At 39.4% G+C, this 25,381-nt stretch overlaps 1 protein-coding gene across 4 annotated transcripts in view; it reads right to left on the bottom strand.

The window, feature by feature from the left end:
• The window catches only part of qkia (QKI, KH domain containing, RNA binding a), a 71,806-nt gene that overhangs the window by 15,792 nt on the left and 30,633 nt on the right, over window positions 1-25,381 (bottom strand). For all 4 annotated transcript variants that reach the window (XM_084096095.1, XM_084096097.1, XM_084096096.1 and 1 more), the window contains exons 3-4: window positions 15,147-15,263; window positions 6,184-6,327 (exon numbers count right to left, since the gene is read on the bottom strand). In XM_084096095.1, coding sequence (XP_083952221.1) covers window positions 6,184-6,327; window positions 15,147-15,263 — 261 coding nt within the window. The remainder of the gene's footprint in view (window positions 1-6,183; window positions 6,328-15,146; window positions 15,264-25,381) is intronic.

Here is a 25,381-nt window from a genome sequence, read left to right as displayed (position 1 = left end):
ACAAGCCACGTCACAGAGGCGGGCGGCGCACGGGGCTTTTACAAGCTCACGGCTGAGGATGTTCCCATTACCCATGATCCTACACTCTAGACCCTGCAGCTGGGGCTTGAGTCTGATAGGATGCGACACATGCTCTGAAAACAGGGACACAAGAGCACTCTCGGACGGGTTGCACTGACCTGCAGGGCAACTTGCACACATTTCAGGAGGCTGTCGTCACAGGTGGTTGCATTCACTATGATTTTTTCCTGTCTTTTGTCCTCCAAGATCTTCAATGATCTCGGCCAAGGAAACCCAAGCCGTATTGAATCCAGTACAGTATGGTTACATTCCAGCCATTCTAAAGTAAAAAAATGCAGCTGCATGCTTAAAGCGATAGTTCTCTCCAAAAAATTGGACCCCACTGACAAAGTCATACAGGTTTGGAACAACATGTAAATAAGGAAATTATCTTTTTTTTTAGGGTGAACTATCCTTTACATTCAATGAAATCAGCACACCACTGCCATTATCAGATGCTCAAAAAACAGAGCAAAAATAAATTAATTTTAAACAAAAATGATCAGTGAATGAACATGCAATCTCACCACACCATGGCAAGCAGCCAGATTGCATTTTGTACTGGGTTGTCACATGGGTCTGATTGGAGGTGAGAGTGATTATGCATGCTCAGGAAAAGGTGTTTATTGATCACAAAGAGCTGGCTGCCCAGAACAGTTGTCGTGTCAGGCAGCGTACCACAAGATACGCAGCCCGCGAGCTGACGGCAAGAATTTGGCTGACGAGGACGTTACGCCCCACAGACCACGGCGCCTGTCGTATATTATACACCATCTGTCTCTCCCTCGCCTTTCCTCTGAGCCTAAGAGTGAGTGAGAGGTCTATAACCAGGTGTATGGTGTGAAATTAACTGCGTTCCTGAATTGGGAAAAGATTACAAATGCAAAGCACCCATGACAACTCAGAGAGGCTTGAAACCTCTCTAGATCAGGACTCATTGTGCTTGGCAGAGGCACTGAATGCTATGGTTATTGGAGTACACGGGATGAAAGATGTGCCAAGAGAGAGAGTGTGAGAGAGAGTGTGTGTGTGTGTGTGTGTGTGTGTGTGTGAGAGAAAGGAAGAGACAAGAGAAGGGAACAGGGCTCCAGGCTACAGTGCAAACACTGCTAACCCAGTCACTTTGTTACAGGCAAGGACGAGACCATTCACAGAACGATGCTGGGAGCGTTGTTTGAGCAAAGCTCCCCATTCCTCTTCTTCTCTCTCACCTCCCTCCCCCTTCCTTTGTGGCTTTTTAAGATATTGGAAGCATCATGGAGGACACGGGGAGCAGCAAGTTGGTTCTCTAGTCGATTTCTGCCTACAAGCGCAAGTAGAGTTGAAACGAAATGTTAAAAAAAGGAAAGCTATAAGAAAGGAAGGAATAAAGGAAAGGGCCAGACTGTTGGGCTACATCTACTATACACACCCACGTAAAGTTTCAAAGCCACTGAGCTGTTACTACAGATGTCACAATCTAGCAGGAAGTTCCTCCCTGACAAACACCGAACACAAAGAGATGCTACATGTTCCTTATAGGCAGGGGCAGCCATAAAATAAACTATTAGTAAACACATTCACTTAGACGTATTTGAGAATTAGAATATAAACTTTTGCTCGCTCCTGTCGACCCAGCACGTTGACGCTAAAATAACCCAGAAAAATATTTTGACATGCCACTTTAATTAGCTGAGGCAAAGGGAATGGACACATAGTGGCCTAGATTCTTAATGAGATGTCATAGGTGTGAGCTTCTATTTCCCATCATTCCCTAGTGCACCAATACCAACTGGGAGCAGACATGCTAAAGAACGGTTCTGTGTATATAGCGCACAGTTCGCTGCAAGGGGCTATTTAGGGTGAATATCTCAGGCTAGCATTTTCCCAGAAGGTCTTTCACTGGGTTTTTGAGCAGGATTAACACTGACCTTAAATACCAACACAGCTATTGTCAATGATAAGTGACTTTCTGCTGTCTGTTAGACAGATTCTCTCTCAAACACACACCTTGAGGGGAAATGAGCAATGTCACCTTGTAGGACAGAATCTCTCATGGTAACACATTACACATTGCATCTTCTAAAAAGCTAAATCCACAACACCCATCACGGGCGGCTGCTCTCCTGGGTTTAGCACCCCTAACGAGAAAACCAATTTGTCAGGATTTTAACACATTTGAGAGGCTAATTACTTCGTAGGAAGGAATCACACTGTTTTATTCTCTCCGATCATCTCCAAATGGGCTGAAGTACAAACCAGTAAATTAAATTAACAGGGATCTGATATGTAGACATGTCCCTGGACTACAACGCATCTCTGTTTGTGGCATCTGCTCGTCATCGAATCTGCTCGAAATTAGAGCTGCTTTGTAAGCGCAGTTGCTATAATCCGTGCAGCTTTGCAAACTGGGAATGTAAGCACCCAAGTCTGCAAATTTAGAGACAAACGATGACAAAGGACAAATTGGCATACAGGAAAGGGTGATGTTTCCTAATCTTGTTGGATACAAGTATATTAAAATACACACATGATAAGATCTACTCATACAACCAACACATTTAAATGGAAATTAGCAAATGCAATTTGAGAGATAAGATCACTGATTCATTTTTAATCAATGCCATTCTCAGTTCCTTGTGGATTTAGCAAAAACATGGAGTCTGCACATTCTAACAGTAAATAAGTAATTAATTTTAGCATTTCATAATACTGTTTTAAGTCATATTTAATGCATGACCATAACAAGGATGTGCAAACTGTATTTTTACAATTGATTTTAATTGATCTCAAGGAAACTTTGAATAATTATTACATACGTGTTTGTTAGGGACGTTCACATAGGATATGAACTTGTGTTAAAAAATAGTTGGACAGAGAACGTAAAAGGAACAACACACACACAAAAACCATGATTTTAAAAATGCAACTTAACTGAGGGGTTTACCTTACAAGCTACAGCTATCAGTGTTTAATCGGTGTCCATACTCCACACCTGCATTTGTCTCAACAGTTCTCTATTTCTGTTTAGCAGTAGGGTACTAGCATCACTTAGCTTGCAGAGAGTGATTTGTTCCACAATTCTCACAACATCATAAATTTGAACAGTCATCTTAGAAAGAATCATCAGCCCTCCTACTCGTGCTCTCACGTGAACCGCTTGTCTTCTAAAGTTACTGATCATTTCCTGAGCTATAAATGTACAAAACCGGATGAAACTGAATTTGTGAAGCGCTAAATCTTAATTTTATGCTCCAAGTCAAAAAGATTTGGATTTGTAGACCTATGTTGCCCTGAATGTTTCATAGGTCACAGTTTCACAAGTCAACGTGTGTGTCAGCACTTTCATGAACAAAGACAGGATGTCCCTGTCAGAGGACAGTGTGTGTGAGAAACTGAGAGGGAGAGAAAAACTGTTTGACCAGCATCTGGTAACCCTTTTCAACTATATGATATATGATATATAACCTATATGATGCTGATGCACCTAGATTTGCAAGCATAATTCGATAACAAAAACTCTTCATTGCATTACAAGCGGCTTTTGATGCAACAGTCATATATATTTCAATAAATAAATGATAGAAATAAATGTGTAGACAAGAATTAGAGATATTCAAATTCTGACTAATAACCACTAATATCTAATATCGACAAAAATATTCTAAAATAAAAATAATTAAATAAAACACTAAATTATCATTAAATAATTTTAAATGTTGATAATACCAATGTATATATATATATATATATAAAAAAAATAAAAGGACATTAACTGATGTGGATACCAACATATTGTGCACCCCTATGAATAAGATCCATCAATTCACATATATGATATATGTGGGAAGCGATCCGCATATAAAAGTGTGGCACAATCCTTATCTTTTTCCTTCCATTACGTTCCTGCCTTAATCCTCTCACTCGCTACTACCTTCATTACCAGCCCACCTTCGACTCAAATCTCCCTCTGTGTCTCTCGTTTCTTCTGTCTCTCGCTGGGAGTTGAAAAGTTCACAGGGCCTTTGAGCCGAATCTCTCAATCACCCCCTTCTAACCCTGGCCTCTGAGGCTGTGTGCGCGCATACCCGCCGTTCATTCACTCTCTCAGAGTCTGACGATCATTCAAATGCTGTGAGGAACTGATTCTTTAAGCAAGGCTGAAAATTTCAATTTGGGTCTCCGCGAGCGGGAACCGTTCGGCTGTGGCAACTCTTCAGGGCTCAAGCCAGGATTACAAATTCATGTGGTAATGTGCTAGCTGCCTCTCAAGGTAGGTAAAAATCAATATAGCAGATGTTTATAAAGCAGAGAGCCTCTCTATGAGAGCTCTGAAATGCTACTGCCCCCATTCTCTCTGCTCTAACCAATCAAATCATTTCCAAAATGACAAAACGAAGAGAGTCGAGGGGAAACAGACTGTGACCCAGTATGTTTTATGATGTATTTAATAAGGCAATTTCATGCCTCTAAATGAGCCAGAGATATCCTTCATTAAGACTGCATGGGCTGAGATGGACGGTTTGTCATTTAATCCAGTTTAGCTTGGCATGATAAAGGGCAATAGTCAATCTGCCACACAGAGAACCAGCAGAAAAAGCATGTTTAAGAAGAACTTTCTCTGTATGGACTGACAGATCACCAAAAAAATGAAAATTCTGCCATCATTTGCTTACCTTCATTACATGATCACATGGTCGTGACTACTGCAAGTCACGGTCATAATGCAGCAGGAAGCGTGTCACTTACAAAGACTTTGTCATCATCTTACATTTACGCAAACTTGTTTTGAACTTCAAGACACAGCTGATATAAAATTGCAAAAAGTATTCTTGATATCGTAAATGGTGTTGCCATGGTAACATCAAATTTTAATACTCATTTTGAGTATTTTTGAGGCTTTTAGAATTCATTAAAATTTAGCACACACATATTCATACAAAAGATATTTAGAATAATGGTTCAAATGTTTTTGTTCACACAACTGAAGTCAGTGGGGCTCAAAACACTACTGAACCACATTGACTCATTATATGGTCCAAAAAAAAAATGTCATTAATGATGACATTTCTCAGTTTTGGTTAGACTACCGCTTTAAAAAATTTAAAGATAAACAAATACAAATATGTACAGTATGTTAGATCTATGCTATAAAAATCTGTTCTAAAAGAAAAGATATTAGTTTTGTATACAATACCAAGTGTTGTGTAACATTGAATGAAATACAGGAGTAGAGCAAATACAGTCCTCCAGAGACCCTGAACATGGTTTGTGTGTGTGTTTATGGCAAAAGAGGGGTATACACAGTGAAGATGACTTTGATCTCAGGGGTTCATAGGGTCGGTGCGAAAATTTGGAGAGCATGTAGCCATTTACTCATATCCCACCCACACACAGTAGGAGAATGACTCACACACACTCAGCGAGTCGTGTATGTTTGTTTTCTTCCCGACTAGCGTGTGTGTGTGTGTGTGTGTGTGTGTGTGTTGTGTGTGTGTGTGTACTCATGAGCATGTGTGTGGAAGGTTTAAGGCCTCCCCGCTCAAACGGAACAAAAGAGATATGAGCATAAAGAAGGAAAAAAATCCCCAAACAAGGGGCAAAATGTGAGGTTTCTGGCCAAGAGAGAGATGGAAGAAAAACCTGCAAAAAGAAACAGGAGACAGCGGGTGCCTGAGAGCAGTCAGAGAACGTCTAGGACTGTGTGTCCCGCTCTGAAATGAAGTGAGAAGCACATGGCTGGGTGGAACGGCACATGGCTTCTGGCCGTGTTTCAGCGGGTCAAAGCCTTTCCACCATGTTGCCTGATAGGGAACAGGCTCTTGCAGCTGTCCAGCCATTCTGTTCACTGCAGGCAAAACAGCCTGGAGCCAGAGACCCTGACTTAAGCGCTCCCACCCCCTGCGGTAACTGTTGGAGGAGCGGAGAATAGAAAGGTGGAATGGGGCGGAAATATGTGGGAAGCAGGTTGCAGAGAGCCATTTGTTCTCTGTTGGGAGCCTGAGATAAAAATATCAAATCTAGCAGAAGACTGAAGCCAGGGTCAAGGGTGGGATTAAAATCCACCCCATATGCACAAAGGCGTCACACCCAGAACAGGAAGCACAAGTACAATCGGGAAGTATAAACGTGTTTGCAACTTACTGCAGGCACCAGTAGCTTCTTGACCTCTTCGACTGCTCTTCTCATCTTGATCTCGGCACGAGTCTGCGTGTCCTCCACTGTGATCAGCACATGCAGCTCTTCATTTAGGTGCTCCCAGTTCGGCTTCCCTCTGTTCTGCTCCTCCTGAGAAACATAGACAATATGAGAGAGAGAGAGAGAGAGAGAGAGAGAGAGAGAGAGAGAGAGAGAGAGAGAGAGAGAGAGAGAGAGAGAGAGAGAGAGAGAGAGAGAGAGAGAGAGAGAGAGAGAGAGAGAGAGAGAGAGAGAGAGAGAGAGAGAGAGAGAGAGAGAGAGAGAGAGATGTTAGCAGCAGTGATGACAGGAATTTTTTTTTTTTTTTTACAGGACATCAAACTGAGTCAGTGTGTGAGAGTGTGACACTTTCTTGCCATAGATGACAGCATGCACTCTAATGCAGCCTCACAGCGAGTTAGCTATTACCCCAGAGCACATTAACACGAGCTGGGAATCTGAGTAGAATATTTACCACCGCCATATTCACAATTAGTCGGTTAGCTACCACATGCAATTTCACCAGAAAAATGACTGTAAAAATGTAAAAATTCTGGTACCTAGTAGTCTTTCTACTAATTTTTAGTATGGTCATATGTTGTTCAGAACACACTAAGTTTTGTGAGCAGCGATAAAAAAGGCCTATTAAAATGTTCATTGTAAAATGTATATTTGTTGTGCTTATTTGATTCGCAATTAAAACAATATATAGCATTACTGTTGATTTCATCTGTGATATTACTTACCTGAAAACCCCCCCCCCCAAAAAAAAACACTGACATTCAACAGAGAGCTTAATTATTATTTAAACAAAGCTTGAATGATCAGGATCGGCCAATCAATCCATAATCGTTATCGGATGCAAAAACTCTGATCGGAGCATCCCTATAGAATATTAATTAAAATCTCTGCATATCAGCCAAATTCAGTCTCTAAAAATGTACAGGTTATACATAAAAAGCTACAGCTTTTTTGATCAGTGTAAGTCCATTGCAGACTAACGCACTAATCTAAGTGGAGACCAAAAATATTTGAGCAATGAGGCTCTTTGAGCACAATTCTCCCGGTGATCATTTACAATGGTCTGCAGTTTGTGTGCATGACCATTTGATTGGCCTGGGTTAACAGCTGCCTCAAAAGAAAGCCATTATGCTACAGTAGAGCTGTCTGAACAGTTGGAGGTGCTAAACTGTTCTAAAAAAAAAACAAAAAAACTTTAGGCTCTTGAGGGTGGGCCTATTTCAAAGCCAACAATTACCTAACACCCAAGCTTTCAACACCTCTCAAGAGCCTGACTGTTCATTTCAAATCAGTTGCACTGTTTTTGAACCTGGTCAAAATGATAAGCCCTCTTTTGAGGATTTTTTGAAAGAAATTGGGTAGTATGGAACACCAAGCTGTATACATGGTATACATTTCAATTTTCATATCAAGCAAATCTACAGTAACATTACTGTAACATAGCAAAAACATATCTAAATAAATAAAATAAAAATATCCACTATAAAGAAGTTAAAAAGTTAGATGGAGCAATGCTAAAAATGTATTTTTTTTAAAAGCATATCCACTTCCCATTGCACACCTCTTATGCATGAAACGATCAGTAATACGAAGACAGAATTCCAAGGGAAGTCGTTTAAAGACCACTTGACCGGCCCTAAACGGCTCGTTCACATTGATTACAAGTACATTGTCGGCATCTGACCCTCCCCCAATGTTTCCAATGATGCTTTCAGATCATTGCTCAGTCAGACACCTCAATTAGCATGCCTGCTTCACAAACGACCACGAGTGGTGGATCTCAGCGGGGAGGAGAAGGGTCCACCTGACACGCTTACTAATACACCGACTCAGACCCAGTCGAGTGCCTATGACACTGCTTTCCCAGGCACTGCCATGGATACTGTTGCTATGGCAATGATCAATGTACAATACACTGTGAATGTGTGCATTAGTGCTGTCACAATATATAATTTTTACTACACAATTATCATGGCCAAAAGAATTCATGATAAAGATATTTAGATAGATAGATAGATAGATAGACAGATAGATATAGCTGCGAGCAGCAATTATCGAGGTTCAAACGGTTTAAGGCCTTTATTCATTCGGTTCACATGACGTCACTGTAGCTTTGCGCCGCCATCTTTACGACCGATGGTTCTCAGTAATGCCTGCAATATGTTGTGCAGTTGGCTGCAACAACAGCCGAAAGAGGAACCCTGAACTGGTATTTTATTCTATACCAAAAGAAAAGGATAGAAGAGAGAATCATTTCCCTAAAAGACTTGAAGACTCATGTTGGTTTGTGGTTAATTATATTTCCATTATACTCTCAATGCCCAACATTATACAGACAGATAGACAGATAATGTTTTTTCTTCATTTTATTTGTTGGATCTGTTTAAATGTTAAAGCACTTTATCATGGTAAGTTAGTAAGATTTGGGGTTGTTTTGAATATAACTGTCTGTCTGTTAGTTAATACCTACCTAAATCTAATAAATATTTTTCTGAAGTTCATAAAGATATTGTCTTCGTCATATGCGCTTTAGATGTTATTTTGTGTAAGTAACGTTAGCTCTGCAGACGATGCATAATCTCAGCCTTGAAATGCATATTAAAGGACTAGTTCTTCCAAAAATGATAATTCTGCCGTCATTTACTCACCTTCATGTGCAAATCCTTAAGTTTACTTTCCATGGAAGACAAAGGGACATTTTTGAATATGTAGCCTAATGGAGACTCTTCTTGTCAATGTAATGAAAGTGAATGAGTAACGTTAGCCTACTGGGGGCTGTCACGCAAAAAATAATAATAATAGAAGACAAAAAAAACATCACAAAAGTATCATAAAAGTGATCTAATACGACTCGTCCGTTATATTAATATCGTTATTTATTCATATGATAGCTTTATGTGACGAACAAACAGCAATTTAAATCGTTATATTATAATCACTGATGAGCTTTAATAATAATAATAATAATAATAATTCATTACATTTATATAGCGCTTTTCTCGGCACTCAAAGCGCTTTACATAGAAGGGGGGATCTCCTCAACCACCACCAATGTGCAGCATCCACCTGGATGATGCGACGGCAGCCATATTGCGCCAGAACGCCCACCACACACCAGCTTACTGGTGGAGAGGAGACAGTGATGAAGCCAATCAGTATATATGGGGATGATTAGGAGGCCATGATGGACAAGAGGCCAAGGGGCAAATTTGGCCAGGATGCCGGGGTTACACCCCTACTCTTTCGAAAGACATCCTGGGATTTTTAATGACCACAGAGAGTCAGGACCTCGGTTTAACGTCTCATCCGAAGGACGGTGCTCTTTGACAGTATAGTGTCCCCGTCACTACACTGGGGCATTAGGACCCACACAGACCACAGGGTGAGCACCCCCTGCTTGCCTCACTAACACCTCTTCCAGCAGCAACCTGGTTTTTCTCAGGAGGTCTCCCATCCAGGTACTAACCAGGCTCAGCCCTGCTTAGCTTCAGTGGGCAACCAGTCTTAGGCTACAGGGTGACATGGCTGCTGGCTGCTTTACCTCTTGATAGCTTTTAATCGCAGCTGAATCGTGAGTGAATCATTCAAAAAGATTTGACTCGAAAGATTCTTTCATTTTGATATTTGTGTGTATTAAACCTTCTCTATAATTGAACATCTGTTCTTTCGGACAGATATGGCAGTCTTTTATGATATTTGGCTGATGTCTCTGGCTGTGCTGATGCTGGTGTCTCTCTGGACTCTGCCAGTGCTGCTGTTCGGATTAGATAGATTCATTCATGCCAGCCGAACAGCTGCAGATTCATAGATTCATCCATGACATCGCCTCGACTCTCAAGAACGCGCGCCATGAAGCTCTATGACTTAAGTATTTCTATATCATGAAAGGCCAATTGGGGGAAGCCTGGGGCAGATAATAATGGACTAAAGAAAACTGGGGGTAACAAATAAGGATCGGAGCCTAAAATTGAACTTTTCTCCAGGTATCTCTGTCTCTCTCTCTCATTCAAATGGGCAGCTTGGGCGGCCATACCGGGCGAGTCGGTCGTAAATATGGCAGCGTTCTATTTGTAGTGACGTAGGTGGCATCGATGAATCACATGGGTGCTGATGGGGTCAAGGCTGACTCAAAATTTAGGGATGTTTTTTGAGATAGGCCAATGTCATCATAGACAATCATGGCTCCTTGGACCAAAACGCTGCGCACCTGAGACCCGTTTCAATAGCACGCGCTCTCTGTAGGCATGTTCACATAAGCAGAGTTGCCATGAGAACGACTGACTCGATCTTTTCATACAGATTACATAAATAGAATATTTGTTTTCGTTTGGAATTAGATAATTGAATAGCAGAGACTTAAATGTTTATAAAGATATATTGCTCATGCCTGGGTGAATAGTATTCGCTGAGTTTTGTTTAAGTTTAGAGACGTGCTCCAGAAAAAAGTTCACGGAGACGGAGAGGCAGAAAGCATACCCTGTTTATTTTCTTTATTTTAGAAAAGCAGAATGTTTTGTTTCGATTGTAAGTGGACACATAAAAAAATTGCCATTTAATAGTTTATTTTTTCATATTTCTTAAGTCTGTATGACCATAAATGACAGAGTATTTTAAGCACTCAGACGTTTTTACACCATATATTGTAGAATTAAATTCTACATCAATGAACAGCACTAATAAAGCCCCAGTCTTACAAATAATTAACTAAAAAAAAGTTGTTTTAGGGTTTAGTTACCCTTTAAAAGCAAAAGTTACTGCACTATTCTCAAAGTGAACACAAAATGCTTGGGGATCCATGTATGGAGATAGACCTTCAGCTCGGAGCAGAGCAAAGGCATGCCATGGACTGTGAACTACCCACCCACCCACCCACCCCCGCCCATCAGGGAGCAAGGTCAATACCATGTCCTCTAAAGGTGGGTGAGGGGCGGGTAGCGCAGGACAAGTAGAACAACCCGAAAGCCTCTGAAGAGATTGTTTACCGACATACGAAACCAGTGGAGGGCCGACACGTGATAGGAGACACATGTGATGACAGACCTATAAAAGTACAAGAATGAATCCAGAAGCAGCTCGTCAGGAGATGCGAGTGGGTTTGTGAACCTTTAGCATGTGCATATGGTCCGAACTGTCACTCTGACTGTATGTGCATCAAAAACAAGAGAGCAAAATAAATTTCACCCTGCAAAGGCACTGGTTTGATTCCACTGGCAGTCGGTTGGCCTGGCTGGAAATAATCCCAGGACCCTATAAATACTGTTCATATCAACCAGAGCAGAACTCAAGCTACAGTCTTGAACAGCTGTCCCGGGAGGAGTAGTTTACAGGCACCTGTTCAACAGGAGTGGAAAATTGACTGGAAAAAAAGCTCAAACTACCAACATGGGCAGGAGAGTGGTTCAAGAAATAACTTTTGAATGAACATGAGGAAGATTCTAACATTGTTCACATTAAAGGGATAGTTCACCCAAAAATGAAAATTCTGTCATCATTTACTCACCCTCAAGTTGTCCCAAACCTGTATGAGTTTCTTTGTTCTGCTGAACACAAAGGAAGATATTTGGAAGAATGTTTGTAATCAACAGATCTCGGTCCCCATTGACTTCCATAGTAGGAAAAAAATATACTATGGTAGTCAATGGGGACCGAGATCTGTTTGGTTACAAACATTCTTCCAAATATCTTCCTTTGTGTTCAGCAGAACAAAGAAACTCATACAGGCTTGGAACAACTTGAGGGTGAGTAAACAATGATAGAATTTTCATTTCTGGGTGAACTATCCCTTTAATTTTCTTGGCACATGCCGTTAGCGAAACAACTAAACTAACACAAGATATTCCTAAGACATGGTTCCTCAGACAAATGCACACACTAAAAGAAAACGCCAAAAGCCAAGTTTTTTGGGGGGGGGGGGGCAAATAAAAGGTTTAGTGCATCAAATGGTAATTATTAATAAAGTTTTGTTTTCGTTTAACTTTATCACATTAATGTAAATGCTTTAAATATCACAAAACTTCAAAAAACTTCTAAAAAAAAGTTGGCAAGAAATGAAAATTCCACCACATTATTTTCAAAATGAATTTTATTGTAAACAATTCATTCATGGATGCTTCATTTTTAATGACCTCAATTTTTAATCAAAAGTGCTCCGATCATTTAGTTTGCATTAACCTCACAGATCTGCCTCAATACAATCAACACCCACAGGATATAACTACATCTTTTTTGATAAACCGTTTAACAGATCTGTAAGTCATAATATAAAATAAAAAAAAAGGCTACTTTCGTGACTGTCACAATATTGCGACTTTAAGGAACTTATTTCCTATTACAAATTTGTGCTGTGATTCAGGTGTAAAAAAAGAAAAAGAAAGGAGACTCAATTTAACGAAGTTCAAAGAGTAAAAACTAAAAAGAGAGGAAGGACAGGGGAGGAAAAAAAAGCTTTAGAGAGACTATTTTGTTTCTCTGGAGAGGTTCTGTGATGCTCCGGTGAGGGTGGCTGTCTGTTACATTTGATCTATACTGTGGTTTCTGAGAGTCCTCAATTTGAACAGCGTTTGATCAGAGGACTAGGCTACACAGAGGGACAGGTTATTATCCAGAGTTTGTCTGTCCTGTCCTCACCCATTACATCTGCTTGAGCTCAGCTTCAGTACGCACACACAACAAGCGCGAGGACGTAGTGTCTCTTGAGGCTGTGTGAACCGGTGTACGCAGTTCTTGAGAGGGTAAATGGGGTTAAACCACCTTTGGGGAGCTGCTAAATAAAATGTCAGTCTGATTTAAGGTTAACGAAGCGTTTTCTCCTGAGACTTCAGGTGATCCATACCTTTACTTTTCAGAGCAAACATTAAACACATCACTAACTAACAACTCACTGCACTGGCGTATCCCCTCAAATGATTTGGAACCAAACCTTGTGTTATGAGAAAGACTCCCACTGCACCTCTTCTCTGAATAAGTCACTCCTTTCTCTTTCCATCCATTTCTCTACATCTCCATTGCTCTTCTCTGTCCCCAGAGGCAGCAGCACTTAAATTATTGAGAGCACAAAAACAGCTTTTCTAATGGACGCTAAATAAACAACCCCCTCAGCCCAGACTCGTCTCCCTCTCAAGTCTCTCTTTAGATAGGTCCAACTATACTCGCAATTGTCAGTTCCGGTGTGCGTGTCTCTTATTCACTACTGAAACATTAAAGCATGAAAACATACACAGGACAATAGCTGAAAAATGGCGATGATAGACCATATTTTTAAAACAGTATTTTTCTCTTCACCATCAAGATTTATTTGACAAAAATCACTGTCTGTTCTAACTATCTGGCCACTAAAACCGCAAAAGGTTGTTGAATTAAATTATTCTGGATGTTAAAGTTGTGATGAAATGGAAGCAGCGACAGATCTTTTCTTCTGTATTGTGATCTACATCTTCGTAAAAACAAATGATCAAAAAATAAAATAAATGTAGGGCAGGACTTGGTTCTATCCACTGACTGTTGATTGTATAGAGGCAGATCTAAATGACAGCTTGCAGTTGACTAAGGAAGGGATGATTGGAGGAGATTCACAGGTACCCCAGCCAAGAATCAGGAATAATTTGGTGGAAAAGGATATGACAGAGTCAGTCAGGAGACTTTTCTAAACTCTGGAAGGAAGCAGGAGAGCTCAAGCTCTGTGTTGATTAGTCATCCAGACAACAGCATTCAGCAGGGCAAATAAAAACATAACCACTACAGAAATACTATAATAGAAGAGAAATACTATAATAGAAGAAATATAACTTCTTTCAAGGATTAAACCTTTTCTGCATCAAGTCCTTTAGTTCACACATGGCTTCTCCAGAGGAGAGCACAGCTGGGGCCCAGGTGTGTGTGTGTGGTAATGCTAATGTACAGTGATGGGGATTTCCTGATAAAACAGCTCCACTGGGACGCTGACAGGGATACAAAGAGAAAGACTAGACCAGACAAATGTTGCTGATTCCTGGCAAAAAGGTCTCTGTGGGTTGTTCAAGACTTTAGAATTAAATCAGCTCAGTTGCTTACTACAGAATCAGCCATTTCGTCTGATTTTTCAGCATGTAGTGCTGAGCAGATACACGTACAAATTTTGCCCAAAGTCTCTAGAGCTGACAGGGCAGTACTGTTATGTCTCCGTGCAACATAACTCACACCTGAAGCCATAATTTTCCATCATTCAGGCTTTAGCTCTTCTCTGCTGATCACACAGTGGGTCTCTTCTGAGACTGTAGGGGAAGATCTAGGTCCTACTTTCTAGTGTCTCTACTATGTGCTTTTGTTCTCTCTGACACCCACACCACAGCCAGGCCTGAAATAGAACTGGGCCTCAGCCGGAGTGCTGCGAGCTAACCATGAGTGTGTGCTGGAGAGAGAAAAAAAGACATTGGACAGAACAAATGAGCGAATTGGCTCATTAAGGACAAACTGGTTCCAAATGGCAAACGTCAGCAGAACGCTGTTTGTGAAGGAGGAAGAGGTGGTTGAGGAAGCTCCAAATTGTGACTAAGTGGTCACATTTGTCCATGCTTGTTCAACATGTCCTACTGGTGTGTCAATTTTGTCATGCTGGTGCCCCACCTTTTTGATTATGTGGTTATCTCAGAATGGCACAACCAAACTGAACCATGCAGCATGGAAAATGGCCCAATGGACAGTGCAGATCAGAACAACATGCAACACAGGCAAATTTGAACAGGGCTGGTTGCTGCTGTGGGAACCACCTTGAAGCATCGGTCGATTCGTTTAAATTAGGGCACAGTACTATTTAAATGGGCCCAGTATAAATTAGGTGTTAGTTAACTTTTTACAGATGTTCTTATTGATAATATCAGTAAATGTACATCTGTATCTCATCTCAAAATCAAATGTTTCTATGTGTATCTCACCTTCTTTCTGTCTCTCATGGAGCTCCTCCCTCTCACCATGATCTTGCAGCCAGTCTCTGCCTCCAGTTGCTTTGCCGTGAGTCCACGAGGGCCAAGTATTCTCCCAACAAAATTATACTAAAAAAAAAAAAAAAAAAAGAGTAAGAGAGAGAGATTACAATGCATTCAGAAACTTAGAACATTTTTTTTTAGAAAACAATGTTGCACATACACACGTATTGCTGCTTAAGTCACTAAGAAGAGGTTCACACTTTAAAGAAGTGGTTCATCTATAAATAAATTTGTCAGCATTTAATCACCTTTCAGTAGTTTCAAACCTGTATAACTTTAATTGGAACCTAAAAGGAGTCATTTTACTTTAAACTGCAACTATTCTATATAATGAAAGGAAATTGTGACCAAAACTGTCATTCTGCCTAATTTTGTCATACAGGTTAGGAACGACATGACGGTGCAGCAGCAGCCCTGACCCCACACAAACACAGCAGAATCACCAGAACAGCAGTGGCATTAATAAATCACAGAAAGTTGTATGTACTGGAATAATTCAATTAGCTGCACAATAAAATCCTCAGAATCCTCCATCAGACACTGTGAGCACAGTGTGTAATTATGTATTTCAAGAAAAAAAAAAAAAAAAGGCTTCTCTCCCACACTAATAATTCAATTAGCTCCAATGTAGCTTTTTGACCAGCAAACGTCAAGACACTAATTTGTGGGGACATTCAAATAAATAAAAACCACAATAACAACTGACGTGAATACCTCAACTGACCAGGTGGCTAATCACTCTTCCTCCTCTGGCAGCTACGGCCTCAGTGAATCAGGAAGCCATATAGAAAAACGAGAGCTTGAAAACATCTTCAAGCTCATGTTTGCCAAACAGAATGCTAAGCAGCGCTGCAAAGCCTCTTTCTTGCTTTTCCACCTTCCTGCTCTTCATTTTTTATGTCCTTCATAATTCTTTCTTTCAGTTATCGTGCTCCGAGGCATGGAAAAGGGAAAAGCTGGCTGTATGTAATGTAAATAAGAAATGAAACAACGGGAGAGAATTAAAGTAGGGGATGGGTCTTATCGTGGCCCTTGTCCCTGACGCTGTGCTTCAGGGCTTTGTATGAGAGCACGCTTTATTTACCTCAGTAATCCTACCAGCTTTACAGCGCCTCTCTGACAGCACAGCTCCAACTTAAAATAATAAAATAAAATCCACTCTTTTTCAATCTCTATCAGTTCACTTCTCTGACTCAGGGTAAAGACAGAGTCAGTCGTCCTGTACGAGCTTAATCCTGTCCTGTACGAATACAAGCCACATACACACTGCAGCTTAATTCAGTTGTTGCTCCTCTTCTGAGTGCTTAATCCAGTTCTGCACGCAGACAGTTTGGTTATTTTAGTTTATGAGAGTTAAACCCATATTCTTATCCCTCCTAAAAAGTTCAGGTAGTGACAACCAAATAAATAAATAAAATAAACATTTGCAGTGTGCATTCAGAACGGAAATAACTTGTATTAATTAATTTTCTTTATTTCACCTAAACGTACCAATAGTTAAAAAAAATATGCAATTTTATAATAGGACTTGACTCAATAGCGTACTTATTAAAATTGGAGCTGTCATGTGAGCATGAGCCAGAACAATATTATGAATTAAGCAATAACAGACGATTTAAACATACCATACCATCACATCTATATGTGATAGATCTACACTACTGTTCAAAAGTTTGGGGTCTGTAAGATTGTTTTACTGTGTGTGAAAGAAAACTTGTGTTCACCAAGGCTGCATTTATTTAACCTTAAATACAGTAAAAATAGTAATATTGTGAAAAATTACTACAATTTAAAATAAATGCTTTCTATTTTAGTATCTTTTAAAAAATATAATTTATTCCTGTGATGGCAAAGCTGAACTTTTCTGGAGCCATTAACGGTCTTTAGTGTCACATGATCCTTCAGAAATCATTCTAAAATGTTGATTTGGTGCTCAATAAATACTTATTATCAATGTTGAAAACGGTTATGTTTTTCTCATATATTTGTGGAAACCTTCAGAAACCCGAACATAAAAATATATATTTTGAATATCAAATGTCTTCACAGTCACTTCTGCTAAATTTAATTCTTCCTCCTTGCTGTATGAAAAAACTAAGAAACAAAAAGTTATAATCCCAAACTTTTGAATGGTAGTGTATTGAAGGGAGTGCATTATGAGAGGCTTTACATGCTTGTTTTGTGGAGCTCTGAGCAGGAATTGCTCTGGTCATGTGAAAATGTTTAAATGGCTTATGTAGAGAAAACATTAACAACTCTTAAACTGAACACTAAATTTCATTCACAAAAGTAACCCATGGGATTAAATAGATTTTAAAGAACAAAAACAAACAAAAATGTGGACAACTTGTCACCAGTCGCTACTGTTAGCTTGGTAATCTAACAGCTAACACAGGTTAAACTTTTGATAGGTTTCTTTTTACAAGCCACAGATGCCAAAATGTCAACCACCAGGAGTGATTCCTATATGCCGTACAGGATTCAATACCCACAATTAATCACAGCCGTCACTCCTACAATTTTGCTGTGCATTATAAATCAACAGAAAGAGAACTCAAAAGACTGACTCACGATTAGTCAAACTCAAAGAACAGGCGACATGACCTGCTTAAATAAATAGGAAAACAATGCTGTTTCTCTCTAACGGCTTATTGTTCCAACACAGATGACACGCGTAATCCGACAGCTCCGACTGTGTAGGTGGATCAGATACGCTGGAGCTCTTCACATACATTCCAAAAGCTCTCTCATGAGACGCTGAGAGTGCCGCACACCACATCACATTACATTCATGAGACAGCCAGAAGTGACAATGCCTTAGGTGAACATGTGCGCTGGCTGTCTGTCACCATCACACAACTGTAAACAAACCAGACGGTGATAAAACAGCAGCAAAAATACATATGCAACACCACCGCGCACAGAGCAATGTCAGGATGATCAGATATCGTCAGAAGTTCATCAATCCCTCTCTTCCACAGGAGCGCACCTGCACAATCTCTCTCTCCATGCAGATGAGAGAGGATTCTCCTCTGTGAGTATGTGTGTTGATGTTGATTGGACATGGCAGAGAGCAGCGGCCTGATGCGGTGGGGGAAATTGCTCACTTTGAATACTGGAACCAGACAGTAATTACAGCCTGGAGGAGATGCCACCATTTTACTTCCTGTAGAGGGAGGAAGGGAGGCACGAGGGGAATGATAGAGGAGAAAGAGAGAAGTACTATCGTTTTAAGATGACAGGATGAGAAAATGTTTTGACTTTATGGTTGCATATAGTGTTTGTGAGAGAGTCTGAGAGGGGAATAGATCAACCACAAAAAAGCCTGGAAAATTCCACACTACCACCACACAAACATCTGACATTTAAAAAACAGGGCTCTGTGTGTGTGTGTGTGTCACACATCTGCTCATTTAGTGATCTCACCAACAAGGAAAATCAAATAAAATCTAGACACAAGACAGAACGAAAACAACAATTTGACCGCTGTAGTTATTTATACAAGTTAAATGAAATAAGTCACAGCAACCAGTCCACATATGATTGCTCAATTCAAACTTTTTCACAAAAAAAAAGAAGAAATTTACAGGAATAGCTGTACCACCTCAAAAAAAAAAAAAAAAAAAAAAAATGAATCGTCACACTCAGGGCTTAAACCGTCCTCCTCATTATAAACAAAGCATTTATTTAATCAAGCTCCACAAACAGCTCATTTGGATATTGGGGGACTTGTGACGTCACATGCTAATACATTTGCATATGACTGCCTCCTGAGCGAGACATCGACGAATATTTTACATCATCGCACAATAAGCCCCTCCCACTGGCATTCAGTCGCTTAATGGCTGACACTTGCATTCGTTGAGAGCGTCAAATCAACAGCAAATAGAAACCATAATAATCACTGAGGTTGTCTACACTGGATACAGTATACAGATGCCCATTCACTTTACTCCAAGCGCTTGAGTCTGCCGACAAGAGAACAAATGGAAGGGTAAATAGAATAGTAAAGGAACGTTCGTTTTGCCGCGTCCTGTTTAACCAGCTTGATTGCGTCTCTGTACAGACTTCAGAGGGATACCAGTGTCAAAAAAACAAGTGGATGGTTTATTTTTAATGGTGTCCAGGACCATGTTTGTTAAGAGAATTTGATTGCAGATTGTTTTGTAAACGAGGCACCGTGTAAAAGAGTTTACAAAGAAACTTTTGTTGATAAATGAAGCAGTCAGCTGTATTGGATCTGAGAGCAACTGCATCTCAAACAAAACTAAACGATTTCATAATGTTTTGTCTGTAAATGATGGTTTTACATGGATAATGTTTTCAAAATACTGCAATAGCGAGAGGGCGTTGATAGAATTTCCTATGCAATGTCATTAGCAATGAGTGGCCGTTTACTGACCAGCCTTAAAGGAGCCGCCCCTTAAAACCATTTCAGATAGAGGGTCAGTATGAGGGTTGAAAATAATTGTTTTTCCACATATAGCCTATGTTTGGGTTTTTTTTGTGCAAAAAAACTAACATTATAAGTGAACCTCAAGGGAAATATTAAAATTATAAATCTGTCAAATATTTTTAAGACACCCCTTTAAATATTAATAAATTATTATTAATAGAGCGTAATTACTTATAATTAATAATCACCATCAAATTAGACTAATTATTATTATTAAATAATATTGGCTAATCAGTGTCTTTTAACATACTAGATCAGTGGTTCTCAAACCTGTCCTGGAGGACCACTAACACTGCACGTTTTCGTTGTCTCCCTAATCAAACACACCTGATTCAACTCATCAGCTCATTAACCCATGTGATAATGAGCTGATGAGTTGAATCAGGTGTGTTTGATTAGGGAGACAACGAAAACCTGCAGTGTTAGTGGTCCTCCAGGACAGGTTTGAGAACCACTGTACTAGATGATGATGATGATAATAATAATAATAATAATAATAATAATAATAATAATAATAATAATAATAATAAATAACGTTTTGTTTTTATTATGCTAAAAAACTCTGATTAGCCAATATTTGTATTAATAATAATAATAATAATAATAACAACTAATTATCCATTATTAGGCTATTATTATTATTATTACAACAACATATTGTTAAAACTTTAATACCCACCATCATATCAGACGTAACTAATTGGAATGATTTTGAATGACTTTGAATGATTTGATGAACAGGGGTCCTAATAGAGGGTAAAGAGAGAATCAATGCCTTTCGTGAATCGTGCACGGGAGTGTGTGCGCAAGGTTGTCAGTGTTAAGCTGTAGGGATGTATAACAGAACAGCCTAAATGTGAGAGCAAGCGGGGAGTTGAGCAGTTCAGGGACGCAGCCAAGAGACCTGACAGAGACAAACGAGCAGCAACGATAACGCAACATTATACCTCCTACCCACCCGCTCCCTTCTCTCTTCTCTTACCTCGCTGTCCTCCATCACAATCACTCCACCCTGCTCCTAAGGTCACGACTCTTCATTGCTGAACATTTAACACGTACTGGTAACGGCATTATCAAGAACACGCATATGTCCTTCAGAAATTTGCTGAGAAAAATAACAACAACATGGAGGAAAAGAGGAAAATGGGAATATCAGAAAGTCTGTCACTCATCTGGGATGGGAAAAGAGTGGCGTGAGGGAGAGACCGAGAAGAAACTCTAAAATGAAGATATGTGAAGGTCAAAGTTTAAAAGCTCAAGTGCTGAAGATCACAGAGGGGCATTCAGAATAAAATGTAACCTGCGATCAGTTTGTCTAGTTTAACCGTAGGCTGTGCCTCGTCTGGAGTCTGTTTCTAAATTAGGCCGTGTCTTTTGATAGGGTGCATTCAGACACTCTCAGCTTCTCCACAGCCAATCAAAACACAGCAGTCAGCATTCATGCCAATTCAGACTGCACCTGTCAGCATTTATTCAAATCAACCAGTAGATGTTGACATTACAAATCAACACACAAGGCCATAAGGTCAAACAACGTAGCAAATAAGTTGCATAGTCTTAGATGTTAAGCTCCATGCTGACCACTCATTTCACTCCATTTCATCTTAAAAGTTCAAAGGAAAAAGACCAATGTTTCTACTATAACATTTTGAACAGACGTTTAATACCCCAAGCTGATTTGACCCACACACACAAACTGAGGGTCTACAGAGACATTAAAATCAGCATGAAAAGGAAATTCATCCTTTTTTCAAAATGCATATTATAAATCTTTATTGTAAATGATTAATCCATGCATGTTTCAATTTTTTTTTTTTTAACTCAAATGTATATCACATTACATTAGACCCTCAGCTAATGCTGTAAATCACACAGGGACCTTCTAACTTGGTGCATTACAAAAATATGAATTAAAAAAAATTGGCAACAAGGACCAAACCATGCAGCTGAGTAAGTTAGTTCAGTAGAACTCAGAAAATCAGCCGTATTTGCTTACATCAATTTATCAGCTGAGGGCATACAGAAATAAAAAAGTGAGAAAAGTGCAGTACTACATTAAACGTACTAGTAGAGTTTCTGATCAGTTGTGGACAGCACAAGAGAAACAGAGGAGAGAGCTCACGTGTAGAGCGGAGCAAGAGTGCTGAAAACAGCTAATCCAGCAAATTGGAAAATAAATTCTGAGGTAATGCATCCAACTGTGGCCTCCCAGTGGAGTGATACAAGACACACTCTTCACACACACCGAAATAACAATCTGCTCGCCACAGTGTAAGCACATCTGTCACCGTTGTGAAGAAAAACATCAGAAAACAGTCTTCTCTCTCACCACATCACTTCTGTATTCTGCTCTGTCCTCCGTTTTTCAGCTCGTTCTGTAAACAGGTGTCGACACACAGCGTCACCTCTGCCGCACCTCCCTCCTCCTCTATTCAGCACTTCATTTCTTACCTTAGTCATCCCTGTACACCTCCTCACTCTCTTTCTCTGCCCCATATTTGCATTATGTCTTACTCTCTGCATCACATTTAGTTCAATCCTCCAGAGGGGAGAAGGAAAACATTACAACCCATGATCAGTCTGCTGCTGTCTCTGCTTGGTTTGCTGTATTATTTCATCATAAAAATGATATCTCAAGAGTGTCAGTATATCATTCAATTAATCTATACGTCATATATCTAAAAGAGAAACTGAGTGCAAGAGAGTGAGGGGGAGAGAGAGAAGCAGAGATAACCTATCGGACGCCCTTGCTAATTACTAATTAACCTGTGTTAAGCGAGCGTGTGGTGTGGCAGAGCTGAGAAACAGTTTAATCTCCATTGGCAGCTGTGGATCTGAGTCGGGTTAGGAATCAAGATCCAGTTCTTTTTCAGAATACTTAAAAAAAAAATATATATATATATATATATTATATATATATATATATATATATATATATATATATATATATATATATATATATATATATATATATATATATATATAAAAAATGCCAGAACTGACATTTATGACTATAAAATCTAGCTGGAGTTGTGAGCTTGCAGTCTGAATTTAATGTGATGATAATACAAAGACGATAAATGCACAACATATCTTACAAACTAGCTGTCCTCGCTGACTGCCCACAACAAACACGCAACCATTGTAGTCTGATTCACAAACAAATGCCTTTTTTCCATGAATTGTTCAAACTTATAAGGCTGGAATACACTACTTGACTTTTCAAATCTCAACAGATTTTAAGGCATGGTACTTGAGCTGAATTTATAAATGTCTACAGAGAAAAACTGAACACCATACACTAAACAACTGAGCATCACACACTACCAGAAAAGTTGTTCGAACAAATTCTCGCAGAAAAATGCACCTTGTTGCTAGAAGACTAATGATGATGTGTGTTCTAATAATAATGTGTGTTCTAAAAATGCCCTAAAGCTAAAAAAAATAATAGTCTGAATGTCATACACTACGCAAGCACTGTGATTGGTCTGCTAGAACCCCTCCCTCAGGTTTCACATGCTCCCTCTGCATGTGTAATTGCACGTCAACGCGGACAACGACGCAGAAGTATAAATGAAAACCGACTCGTAGTAAACATATGGCGGGCGACCAGCAGGAAGAAATGGCACATATAGTCTTATGGACTGGTTTTTACAGAAAATTTGCAGGGAAAAAAAAGAAAACTGTTTAGATGAAGTTGTAGAGACTGTGTGAACATCGACTTTACACATTACAGAGCAAGCTGTTGGTAAGTCTTCCGTCAGCTCGCTTTCTGATTAGGTATTGTTTGGTTTCATGTGATAATCTCCAGAGTTTGCGCACGTTTGTCCACGGGGTTTCCCCCACACAACACAATTTCTGTTCAGAAATATTTAACATGTTGAATGAATACGATTCGAGATCGGGGTTGGCAAACGTCACACCACAGGAAAATCTGATAAGATAATCTGTAGAACCATCAAGATAATCGGGACTTTACCTAGGATTGCCGGAAGGGGAGAAATCGGTCCAAAATCACCCTGAATATCTTGTAGTGTATGGCAGGCTTTACACATTTATACACACCAAAAGAAATGCACTCTCAAATTCCAAATTATCTCATCCAACACCACATAAAAGTCACAAAACGACAGTCCACCAGTCCAAACCTTGAATAGCTGGTCCAAATTAGACTTCTACACTCCTCTATACGCATGTGTGTATGTAATAATTTGGAGGGCAGAAAATCCAATCTGAAAGATTATGACACAAGTCCTTTGAGAGCAAAGTAATTACTCTCTCTAAAGAGAATGAGAGATGGATGGATATATATGAGAGAGAGAGAGAGAGAGAGAGAGAGAGAGAGAGAGAGAGAGAGAGACACTGTTATCCCTAATATAAATCATCTTTTTTCATCTAGTTACCTCTCTTTCTCTTGTTTAATCCTTTCTAAACACCAGGAGCAAAATCAATCTTTGTAAGCTCCAAGCATTTAGTTCTGACACACAATAACAAAATATAAGCAAACAAAAGCCACATGAGCACAGGGGTGGTGTGGTAAACAGGTGGTTTAACAGATGACTACAGTTACTAAAAGCTACAGTTCCATTAACAGTTAGGCTAAATCATTTAGCAGAGACTTTTATCCAAAGCGACTTACAAATGAGGAAAAGCATAAGCGATTTATCATTCGAGAGTCAACAATATTGGTAGTACCGCAATATTGAATATAAAGAGCAAGTACAGACAACTATTACAAAAAAGTACTTTTTTAATGAAATTGTTTATTAAATACTAAATACAAACAATTTTCATCTAAATATCCAGATAAGGAACAACAGGTGAATACTATTGTCATTGTTAATAGGAAGTGATCTTGATTTGAGAAGAACCAGAGGATGAAACCTGTCACTTTTTACTTTGCCTGTCAGTCCTGCCCTCTTTCTCTCTGAGCCAAATGTAATTTGTGTCTGAATTAACACGAGCATGCTGAACAGGGCAAAGGAGGCAGAGACGGCGTAATCTCTCCCTCTCTCTCACTCTGAGTCAGCCCACTGCACTGGACACACACACACACAATTTCATATGCATCCCTGTAGATGCTGTTGGCTTCTAGTCCACCTGCCAAGACTGTCTGCAGAGGCCCCCCAATTACAGTCTCTGAAATTCATCAGCCTTACACAGTGGTTTAAAACCCTGCAAGTTTCCTATAGACTAGTGTTGTCACGGTACCAAAATTTCAGTATTCGGTACCAATTCCAGTGAAAATCCACGGTTCTCGCTACCAATTTCGGTAGCGAAGCTTAAATTAGATTAAATTTACATTTATTAAAGTGTACATCACTGTTACAAAGATGGAAACTGTAGTATTAAAAACACTTTACAATAGGATTCCCTTTGTTAGATAACACTAGTTAAATGACCTAACAAACAATAGTTATATACTGTGGCATATATTCTCCTTGGGGTTAATTTAAAAATTTACCAATACATTTTTAAAATCAAAAGTTTTATCTGTTAACATTATTTAATGCACAATGAATGAAGTGAACAAACATGAACAATCAAGTGTTTGTATTAAATAACATTCACAAACATTAATGTAGTAAAAATATATTGTTCACTCAATGTGTTGATGTTATCAAACTATACAGGAGATAAAACATTTAATCCAAAACTACGTTCATCTTTAATTTTAAAAGGGCTTTTTAAACCTGCTAAGAGTTATCCAGCCAAGAATAAGCCTAGA

Source organism: Abramis brama, assembly GCF_963993115.1.
Source record: "Abramis brama genome assembly, chromosome: 21".
In the NCBI taxonomy this organism is placed as follows: Eukaryota; Metazoa; Chordata; class Actinopteri; order Cypriniformes; family Leuciscidae; genus Abramis; species Abramis brama.
Note: the sequence above shows the minus strand (reverse complement) of the source record. Positions and strands in the feature narration are given on the sequence as shown.